Source organism: Melitaea cinxia, chromosome 10, assembly GCF_905220565.1.
Source record: "Melitaea cinxia chromosome 10, ilMelCinx1.1, whole genome shotgun sequence".
Classification (NCBI taxonomy): Eukaryota; Metazoa; Arthropoda; class Insecta; order Lepidoptera; family Nymphalidae; genus Melitaea; species Melitaea cinxia.
Window position 1 is genome coordinate 3,986,477 of NC_059403.1, and position 12,094 is coordinate 3,998,570.

Genomic DNA, 12,094 nt, shown 5'->3' on the forward strand with positions numbered 1-12,094 from the left:
TATAACATACTTGAAATTTTTAACAAATTAATTATGTAAAAAACATTTTATACCATAGTTATTAATTTTTATTATACATTAGAAAATGATCAAGATGGTCTTTTGGTTTGTCACACTATACTTACTAGCACAAAGATCGCGCGGCTCGTACGATTCGCGCGATGCGACCAAATTTACATAAACTTGCAGAGCGTAAAATTGTGAAATGGCTCTTAAGGTACAATTAATTATCTTTGTACAATATCTTATAGTTATATCAACAAATTCGTTTTCAATAATATAACAGATTGAAATTTTAAAGCTACAATGATATTTTCTTTTTTTACAGTGCCGTCGGTAAAACATGCCTGCTCATCAGTTACACGACAAATGCCTTCCCCGGGGAGTACATACCAACAGTGTGAGTATTGTTACATTCTGTTTTAATACAAAATAAGATATAGATATCCTACTATTTACTCAAGACATAATACCGACGATTCAACGCTGTCAAAAATACAATGATGATGATGATGAATAATGAATTAAAAACAACTGAAAATACTGACGATTCCCTAATTACACCTTTCAAATAATACGATTATACTAGCTCCCTGTCCGCATGGATTACACGATTTTCATTGTTTTGTTTTGTGTCGTACATAATTACGTATTACGTAAAGCAACTTTTTAAAATTTTTATCCCCTCCAATACTGTGCTGTAACGTATTTCTGCACGGTGAAACCATGAAAACTTGAATGAAAAAAGTTAATAAAGAATTTGCAGTTTTTTTTGCTGTTTCTAGCTAATTAGTTCGGAGTTGATCAATCGTTAACCATCTGGTGGTTTTGTCTTGTCATAATTCGGTGCCTCAGTTTTTATAAAAAAAAAAAACATATTGCCATATTTTTAAACTACGAGTATCTGATATAAATAATATCTATAAAATTAATTTCTAAATGAACAATATAAAGTGTAATAGAAAATGTTAATAACGTTTCTTGCTCCAAATCGCCTTGAAATTACAATCCTGAGTCCACTGTTTCTAAGAACTGCAACACCTGGCGCCCGGAGAAACCTTAGTCATAACGGAAGTATTGAATAATATAGTTTATTTATTAAGACCCAATGCTTATTGCAACGATGAGATCGCTCAGTAAATAGAATATGTTAACACACAAAAATTTTTGGATTCTTATTGGGCTGGACCGCTGGAGATATATTGAATTTTAAGTCGTATTAGCTTTTTTTACACCGCTCTTGTGTAGTGATGGCATGCGCAGCTCTTACTAGCGGTTGCCGGTTCGATTCCTGCTCTAGATCGATATCTGGTATCAGTCTGGGTGATCCTTATGGGTCTTCCCATGGTGTTTCGGAAAGCACGGTAAGCTATCAGTCCCTGTTGTTATAACAGACACCTTGAACGATGGCTTCGGTACTTATAGTAGGGAATATATCCGCTAACCCGCGTGGAGCATCGTGAACGATTAAGTTAAAATCCTCCTCCTACATAGAGAAAGAAGCTTATACTCAGCAGTGCGATGTTACAAGCTGCATTGTGAATAAAAAATTTAAATGCTTAAACAGTACGGTAATTGTGCCTGAGGTAGGGCTCGGCAGGAAATATCGTGCTTAAAATCAGGAGTAGCCCAACTGGAGATCAATCAAGTGTTGTGTTCTTGTAGTGAGTAGCGTTACCGAAGCCCCTGAGGATGGATGAGAGTAGGGTCGGCAACGCGCTTGCGATGATTCTGGTGTTGCAGGTGTCTATAAGCTACGGTAATCACTTAACCATTAGGTGAGCCGTACGCTTGTTTGCGGATCTGGTTCTATGAAAAAAATCGTTCATAAAGAGGAAACTTTAGTATCGCGTCAGAGCTGAAAACCACACTTTTTTATTTATTTACAAACAGCAAGTAAACGTTAGCATAACATAAAAGTACTTGTATAATTTGTTTTTTTTTAATTATCTATTTAAACCATTTTAGGACTCGAATTCCATGCTAAAAGAAGCTTCATCGCTCGAAGAGCTGCTATTCAATTCGTCACTATCGGAATCTTTAACATCCGACTCGGATTCATTGTCATCAACACGTATCGTATAGTTTTCAGTTAAGTCGTCTATTATCACATCGTTTTTTCTGTATTGATCTTCTATACCCTTGACGTATTTACAGAACGAACTAAATTCTTGTGTACTTATGCCGTTTATCTTATTCGCGACAAATTTAATGAAAGTGTCTATTTTCCATGTTTTGTTTTTGTCAGTAACGTATGTTTTTATTGCTTTCCACGCCATTTCTATCGGATTAAGGTCCGCGTGGTATGGTGGAAAGCGTAATACGGTATGGTTATTTTCTGCCAGTATACAATCTATGATATACCTTTTATATGTCTCCTTATGTAAACAAATTAATTTATAAAGTTCTGGTTTTAGCATCCCAGGGTTAAATTGTACATTTTTGTCAAGAAGCCATGATTCCATTTCAGATTTCTTAGAATTTGATGTAGGCGCTGCATCTTCCTGTTTGTTGTAGTAGGGAGTATTGTCTATAACTACAACTGAGTTATTTGGAAGATTAGGTAATAATTGAGCCTGAATCCAATTTTTGTAATTAATGTTATTGTGATAGTCACCGGTTTCCGCGCCAGCCGTAAACATTAATAGAGCATTTGGTACAAAGCCCTGTTCAGATCCGGCATGGACTATGACAACTCGTTTGTTTATTAATTTATTATTTTTCGGATTCTCATTCGTTCCATCGCTCCAGTTCACCGAAATCATATGGGAAAAATCGATATATGATTCATGTGTGTATACTATTATTCTTCCTTCTTCGCGATATCTGGCAATTTTTCGCAAATATTCAATTCTTTTAATTCGAACATTTGTATGTTCTATCAACAATTTTTCATTATTTTCAGTTTTCATCCATTTGAAACCGAGATCATTAATAACTCGTCTCAAACTATTTGCGGACCCTGTATACCCAGTTTCTTCTTTTACTTTCTTTAAAAGACTTTTTAATGTGGGTAGTTTACTTTCAGTAATATGAAAGTTGTGTATCATCCTTTTAATTATACCTCGATCGACATTGTCAATCCCAGGAGATTTGTCTCTCTCGGGTTTTTTCAGGCTAGGTGTTCGGCCTAAAAAAACTGAAGATGATCTTAAGTTCGGTTTGTTCGAATTTCTTACAGCTGTAACAATTCTACGGACAGCTCTTTCTGATATTCCTGTAGCTGCTGCACATCTTTTTTGAACGGCTTTCAGATCATATTGTAGACCTTCTTGAGCTTCTTTAGTCATGAATTTCAAAACTTCATAAATAAGTTTGCGCGAGTGACTGTGTAACACCTGCCTGTTAGGTACTTTAGACATTGTGTATTATTTTAAAATGTACACTAAAATAACGTAGTACACAGCACGAAATATATATGAAACACTAATTTAAAAGAAACGCTATTTATTTGATAACTCAATTCAATTGTATTTTAAGCACGAAGCGAACACGTGTATAACGTGAAGACGATAACAGTTACACTAACGCAGGCTAGCGGATAAAATGTGACAAGGGGACGCTGCCTCGCAGCAAGGCGTAGTTAGGCGCTAGCGGGTGAAGCGGGAGAAGGAGGGGAGCCTCTCCCCGCGCCTACCTCCATCTGGTGATTGTTATGACTTTACGCGCAACGAAGTGCGCCGAAGTTCTAGGTATCGGCACGAATATTGAGCGCTCGGCGACAGACGTGTGGATCGCTTTGAGCGTCATGCTAAAACTTCAGTTTCCGATTCATGACCGATGCACACCGATGAAATGAGTTTTTTTATTTTATTTTATGTATGAGAGGAAAATTATTTTAATAAGTATTAAATTAAATAATAAATAGAATTGAAGTAAAAAATTAAAAAAAATTAGGAGAAAATAGTTTTGTTTATTATAAGTAAAGAAAATGTGATTCCATATTTAGTACTCGTTAAGTATACCTATCTAGATATATCTGTAAAATTGCGTCTTATCTTAGTCTTGTATTAAATACTTTTTTAATTGGACCTTTTTATTTTTCAAAAAAAAAAAAAACGCAATTATTCTGCGCAAACTTGTACGTTACAATTTATATGTTACTAGCTGACCTGGCGAACTTCGTCCCGCTTATTTTTATTTCTTAAATATAATAATTACATATATTCAAATAAAATATAGTCTATCTTTGAAGTTGAATCAAACTGCACATGGTATGCAAATCCATTGCGGTGTCCATCGCGGACAATCACCCTGACACGTAATTTATATATATTAAGATAGGATAACAACATTTTTACATCTTAATTAAAACAAAGTGATCATGTGACGTAGCAGCTTGTAAAATAAAGATCAACAAAACAAAAACTAGTAAGTACTTTCGTTAACAGAGTTCTTACAAACGTGATTAGCGTATACCCATTTACTCCAAGCGACTTTGGTTATATCAGGACGATTCCAAGGGAAGAATGAAGTAATTACATATTGATTACATACAATTTTCGTCGATCACTTTATAAAAAAAAGATATACGACCATTAAAAAATAATTGATGTTACCTTTCAAAAAAACGGATGTACATAATTATGTAAAATAACCGACAGTCGCGCCGAATTTGTTGATAAATTAACCGGTAGCTAACGTGGGAAGTGGAATGAATTATAAAAAGCTCATTCAAATCATTTAAAAACGCTATCAGTGATGGTCAAGTTTAAAAGATTAACCAGCCCATTGGTCGAATTTTTCAGTTGTTTTATCGCGGTTTCAAATACTTATTGACTGGTTAATTTTTAATTTAATTTAATTATATCAATGTACCGATTTGATTGGCTTACTATGTATAAATAAATTTCAAATATAAATATTACAATTTAACAAGTGAAAGTTCGTGTCACAAAATTCATTAAAACATTTTGTAATATTTTTTGTGATTTCGTTTTTTGTGAAAGTGAATAGAGGTGAAACTGTTATAACATAGAGGTTTTAACTATAAATTTTATTTGCTTACTATAAATGTAAAGAGAAGTTACTTCTTGGTTTTTGATATATTAAATTTATACTTCATGGTCAACTAGAAGCAATAAGCTGACTGTACGTCTCTAGTCAGTACACGTCTCTACTCTAAGCCGAGATGTGTTAATCATCATTTGAGGAACCTAATTTAAGTTAATATGAGTTAATCAATTTTTACCAAATTAGTGTTTCGGCAACAAATTTTGCTTTCATCATTGATTAAATCGTCGATTCAGTAATATTTTTGTTAGTACTTTCAGAAGTGAAAGCCGTTAGACGAAAGTGTAAAAAATACTATATCTAACGTATTCGTAAACTTATAACTTAAACATTCTATCTGCTAAGCTAAGAGACATAAACATTAATTTTTGATAAGGGTCAAAATTTAAAATAAAGAACATTACGTTTAAAATGTATCTGTAATTATTTTAATTATCCTCAATAATTTCATAATTATATGTATATATATTACAGATTTGACAATTACTCCGCAAATGTCATGGTGGATGGAAAGCCGATCAACCTGGGTCTATGGGATACAGCGGGTCAGGAGGACTACGACAGACTGCGACCGCTCTCCTACCCACAAACTGATGTGTTCCTCATATGCTTCTCACTCGTCAACCCGGCGTCTTTCGAGAATGTTCGTGCGAAGGTAAACGATTTTTAAATTTTGCATGTGCCATTTCATGCCATGCAAAATACGCCTACTTACATTTAGTTCATGTGAAGACTATATTTTTAAAAGACTTCAAAAATATGTAGAAGTTTTTAATTCGACATTATATTTTATATGTGATGTTAGTTACCTCATAGCTTTTAACTGTGTGGATTTTGGTGTTTTTTATCGAAATTTGGTGTTGGTCCACACAACATGTGGGCACATTTAAATTTAACCGAGGTTTTATCAGTACCACTACTGCAGTAGTACTACTGCTACTACTACATTGAATTGTCAATGTAATTTCATTTTCGAATAACAACAATTACGCAAAATACATAGGTAATCCTGTTCTTTGCATTTTACCGTAATTAATTAAAGCGCCGAAAGGGAACCCTGCACATGATATAAGGGTTATTACGAACTAGCAACGCCACGATCTGCTATCTAACTTTATATCGTAGTTAGTCGATAATAGGAATGATGTTATCAAACGCAACGAGATATATATATCTTGAATTGCTATGTCATGTAGAATCAACACACTTTGGGTCTAGACAAAATGATTTAGTGAAAAATTCTCTGATGACACGTGGCTTATTTACTGTTTTTGACACTTATAAACTTGACACATTTACAAATTATTTTGTGTTGTATCTTTAGAGAGTATTGAGGAGGCATAATAGCAATACTATTATTACATTCACAATATTAATTTATTAATTGTCCAATGAATTACTATATAACATTGTTTCTTCTGGTAGGTATTATTCATATGTAATTACCCTATGCCTAATTAAAGTATTTTCGTAAGCAATGATCACATACGCTTATTACATCATACAAGATAATAGTAACCGTTTAATAAGAGACATTTGAATACAGCAAAACGAAGCTAAGGTTGACTGGTTTAACATAACTATTTCAAAACTGCAATCTACAATCTAGGTCTCGAAACCGCCTTTGACTTTGAAACACTTAAATAGGTACTTAAAATCTCTAACAATGACAATGGGACTTACGTCGTTGAACTGCGTGGTTTTTAGGAAGAATAAATAATTTAATATTATTCTGGAATATAGGAAAACTGTAGACTAAAACTTTATTATTAACGTTGGTCCCGCCTTTAGTCACATGATGTTTTTAGCAACTTTTGAACCCCTTACCCCTCCTTCTATTACATATAAAATTACATATAAAATGACTAAAGGCGAAATAATGTAAAACAATGGCGTTTTATACCAATCAATACATATTATCAAATGTAACGAGTCGCTGTCTTATACATTTAAGATATATGAGAAAAAATATTATTGGGACCTTTATCAACGCAAATAGCACCCAAAACAATGATTGTCAGAATTTTTGTCTGTTTGCCTGTGCGTTTGTCCACGCTAATCTCAAAAACGGCTTAACCGATTTAGATGTAGTTTTTACAAATATATTGTGGCAAGCTTAGCTTAATATTTAGTGTTTGTTTCATGTCAATCGGTTCATAAATAAAAAAGTTATGCCAATTTAAAGAATCGCGTTAAAGATGTAAAGTCCCTATTCAGCGCGGACGAAGTCGCGAGCACAGCTAGTAAATAATATGTATAGTGAAAGTGTGACACTAGGGAAGGTGTGTGATAAACAATTGTATTTATAAATGTTCAACACACGTTCGACTGTTCCTAAGGTGGGAAACTTAATAACTGTGTTTAATTTAAGGTACCATTCGACTGATATACTGACATATAATTATATAAGAGCAGGACTGACATAGAGAGAATAGGGTCATTGCCAAGTGGGCCAACATGTGTCAGTCCATTTTAGAATATAATATAAAGTCTATGTAGTTGTAATGAGAAATCACATGTTACTGGACACGTTGGTTCTAAAACTAATAAACTTGTAACTATCTGTTCCAGTGGTACCCAGAAGTACGACATCACTGCCCCTCAACGCCAATCATCCTCGTGGGGACGAAGCTTGATCTCCGCGAAGACAAGGACACCATTGAGAAGCTCAAGGATAAAAAACTTGCCCCCATTACTTATCCACAGGTATGTTGTAACTAACTAGTCATTAATAAAACACTTATACTAGAGAAGTTCGTTCTGATTCTTCTCCGCGAAATCTACATTTCGAATTGTTGGTAGCTTCACTATTAACTATAATTAAATAACACAAATATAATTTTAATTTGTGCAATGATGATTCCAAAGTGCTTTTGAAGCTTACCTAAATAAAGTAATTTTCAATTTTGATTTATACTTTTTGAGTCACCTCACTCGGATTTGGATGTGACACACTGACACTTTGATGTGAACGTCACGATCTGTACAAACGCTGAAATATAAATGTATTGTTATATTTTTTATTAATATCAAGTCTGTTTCTAGTCTAGCACACGTCTTTTTATGTGACCAGAGATTTTGTCTCCAATTTTAGCAAGTCAATAAATCACTCCATAGAGATCCTCTACACAGCAAAAAGCTCAAGTTAATTGAAATATCAATGTAAAACGATACTGAACAATTTCTGTCTTGATTATATAAAACGTGTACCTATGACAGAAATAGTAATACTTATATCTCTTAATTTGTGCTATAATTTTAAATAAATAATAAAATTATTCTACTGATTTTATATATCTAAAATCGAATCACTTTTTTTTCTCTAACTTTTACGTTTATTTGGCATTCGAAAAATAATATTATTTATTTATCCCTCCAGAAATTTGCTGCAAGCTATTATTGTACTGTTCGGGATTTACCAAGGCCATTTTAAAGTTTTTACTTTTAATATGGTTGACAATCAATATATAATCGCATTATGTTCCTTACTATAGAAGCAGTATTAATAAACAATAATCAATCTAACAGCTTAAAATGAATTATGACGACTAGTAATACTTTACACAATATCTCGACTTTCGCTACCCCGACTAACGAGCATCCGAACTTATCCGGTATTCCCGGCCGGTACCTGATGTTATTTGTTTTTAATTAGAAGCATTGAAACCACTTTGTATGTCTAGTGTAAAAAAGTATTTAATTACTAATGAATATCTCTCTCTACATTATCCCCCTCAAACCCTCTTATAAGCTCGTAAGACTATATTTCGATTAACGCGGTTACTACTTGGTTCCACACATCGGGTGAGCTTGGAATATTTCCAAAATGCTTGCAATCTATACATATAATAAAATGGTAGGAAAGTCAAAACTGTACATTGAATATTTTTTTAAAAGAAGACGGGATGTGATCTACAATCGATACCGAAGCCAAAAATATAGTTTTTAGAATTTTTGTCTGTTTGTCTGTATGTATGTCCGGGATAAACTCAAAAAGTACCCCATGGATTTACTTCAAATTTGGCACGAAAATTATTAAGAAGTCGGGTCAACATATAGGCTACATATTATAATGCTATCACCTACCGAGAACGAGCAGTGAACCTTTATTTCCTCAACGCATTCTGTAACAACGTGTAATCTAACGACGCATATTTGAATGTTGTTGTTATTATGTTAATAGCCATGCCTTTATAAGCTAGCTTCACACTATAAAAATCACGCAATATAAGTAACTAAGCCGATAAACATAATTAAATAAATATAAGTAGACAAGAAAATTTTAAAGCTGCGCCATCTATGAGATTTTTCTGTAGATATGAAACGTAAAGAAGAAACGGGTAAATGAATGTTATTTGAAAAGGTATGATCGTAGGTGTTTTTGTTGCTGTATAGCGTTCACGCAGACGACGTCGCGGGCAGCAGCTAGTATCAATATAAAATTTGTAAACTGTGGGTATTTTGAAATAAACATGTTAACAATATTCAATTATTCCAGGGTCTGGGAATGGCGAAGGAGATCGGAGCGGTGAAGTACCTCGAGTGTTCCGCTCTGACGCAGAAGGGTCTCAAGACGGTGTTCGACGAGGCGATCCGCGCCGTGCTGTGCCCTGTGCAGCCCGTCAAGGTCAAGCGGAAGTGCGTTCTACTGTAAGGGTTGCGACGCTGAGGTGAGATCATTTGATTGATTGTTTGATTCCATATCGTCCAGTTTATCAATTTATGTTTTTAGTAGCTTGTTAACCTCATTGGTAACATGCTGTGATGTTTTAGCAGTTAGTGTTTTAAAAAAAAAACTGTTTTTTGATATAATCCTCGTTTGCGCACTGCGCACACCACACCACACCACACCCATCAATAGCAGTGAGGTACGGCGGCTTTGACGCGAACAAAAAGTTATGACTATCGTACTAATTTCTCACCATTTAAATTGGGCTCAGTTGCATGACCTGTATATGAGACCATGACTGATAGCTTAAATAAAATAGATAAACAATCGATTTGTGCAATTGCAGACTCATTACATAAGAGGACGTCAATTTCAGTTTTGGATATATTTGTGTACTGTTGTCACAAAGTAGAATTGTCTATATCAAATATACATATCAAGTACAAGGAAAAAATGATTGTTGCTGTGTTCAATATGGCACATATTTTAATACCTAAGGCATTTTTTTGTTCCTTTTATGTTGCTATTATATTTGGCACTGTCACGCTGCAGCTTTTTCCTAAAGGACCCCGCACAATTTGTATGGAAAATGGCTCTCGGCTAAATTGGCTGAAATTTTGCATAGGGGTAGTTTTCAACATGCTGATCAAAACTCTCAAGGTACAAACCCCCAAATTCAACCCACGACCCTCTACAACCCCCAAACCCCTCAAAATGCACTTTGCAATAATCGACTGCAGTTTTGCGAAGAGATAGGCACCAACATGCTTAACATAACTCTAAACTATACCCCCTCAAAATAGACCCCCGACCACCTACAGCTCGACCCCCCACTCCCACCAACCCCCACACACCCTCCCTTAATTCACTTTGCAAGAATTAGCTTAAGTTTTTAAAAGAGATGGATATCAACATGCTGGTCGAAATTCTCAATCGACACCCCCCCCCTAAAATCAACCCCGACCCCGCACACAAACCCCCAACCACCCTAAAATTGAGTAAAGACTCGTGAATGTACCAACTGTAAAGCTATTCACAGAGAATACTGCTATTCTAAAAATAATTTTCTTAGGGTGCGCAGAATACGGTGATTCAGCAGTCCTTTTCAGGATAGTAGACCCGATCTTCATCACTTTTGCGAACTTACCAAACCCTAATGAATATGGTTGAGGAGATAGCCATTCTTGTCTAAATGATGACCACAACTGCGAACATTATCCAGCACAAAAATATTTCTTTTTACGAATTGCATTGCATAGACAATCTCTGGATGTTATTTTGTTCGTTACAAATAACGCACGAACGCGATGCTGTTTGCATTAGAACGTTCAATCGCAAACAACTCGGATCGTCGTTAATTAAACTTATTTCATCTATTATCGATCTATTGCAGTTGATGCAAAGTCTTGAATTTTCATTAAGAACTAGGGGTGGATGGCCATGATCATCCCTTTTAGTAATCGCAAGTTGACGTTTATCAGCATTGTCATCACCGTTCATAAATGCCAACTGTCGCACGTTGAATTCTCCATTAAAACCGTAACACCGCATTTTTGTAAAAAAGTTTGTTTAAAACTGGAAAGGACTGCCTCGCGAACACGAACTAAAGTTCGCAAAAGTGATGAAGATCGGGTCTACTATCCTGAAAAGGACTGTTGAATCACCGTATTCTGCGCACCCTTAGAAAATTATTTTTAGAATAGCAGTATTCTCTGTGAATAGCTTTACAGTTGGTACATTCACGAGTCTTTACTCAATTTTAGGGTGGTTGGGGGTTTGTGTGCGGGGTCGGGGTTGATTTTAGGGGGGGGGGGGGTGTCGATTGAGAATTTCGACCAGCATGTTGATATCCATCTCTTTTAAAAACTTAAGCTAATTCTTGCAAAGTGAATTAAGGGAGGGTGTGTGGGGGTTGGTGGGAGTGGGGGGTCGAGCTGTAGGTGGTCGGGGGTCTATTTTGAGGGGGTATAGTTTAGAGTTATGTTAAGCATGTTGGTGCCTATCTCTTCGCAAAACTGCAGTCGATTATTGCAAAGTGCAATTTGGGGGGTTTGAGGGGTCGTAGAGGGTCGTGGGTTGAACTTGGGGGTTTGTGCCCCTTGAGACTTTTGATCAGCATGTTGAAAACTACCCCTATGCAAAATTTCAGCCAATTTAGCCGAGAGCCATTTTCCATACAAATTGTGCGGGGTCCTTTGTAAAAAGTTGTACCCAAAAAAAGGTACCATGTAGGTAAATTTAAATTCCATTAATTATTATTTTTATTTACTTATGAATAATTTCTCTTAGGTTTAATATAAGTATAATAGAATTAAAATGTTTATTTCGGATATTTCAGATAGTGCAGATGCGTGTCGTACATTGCCAGTGTAAACAGCATAGTTATCTATCATAGAGCGACAAACGATCCGT

The 12,094-nt window shown here is 35.1% G+C and overlaps 1 protein-coding gene across 1 annotated transcript in view; it reads left to right on the forward strand.

The window, feature by feature from the left end:
* LOC123657405 (ras-related protein Rac1) overlaps positions 1-12,094 on the forward strand; it is a 61,522-nt gene extending 49,428 nt beyond the window's left edge. Inside the window, exons 2-6 of the mRNA XM_045592955.1 lie at positions 329-400; positions 5,488-5,668; positions 7,585-7,719; positions 9,512-9,683; positions 12,021-12,094. Of these exons, the coding sequence (XP_045448911.1) occupies positions 329-400; positions 5,488-5,668; positions 7,585-7,719; positions 9,512-9,667 (544 nt within the window). The 3' untranslated portion in view covers positions 9,668-9,683; positions 12,021-12,094. The remainder of the gene's footprint in view (positions 1-328; positions 401-5,487; positions 5,669-7,584; positions 7,720-9,511; positions 9,684-12,020) is intronic.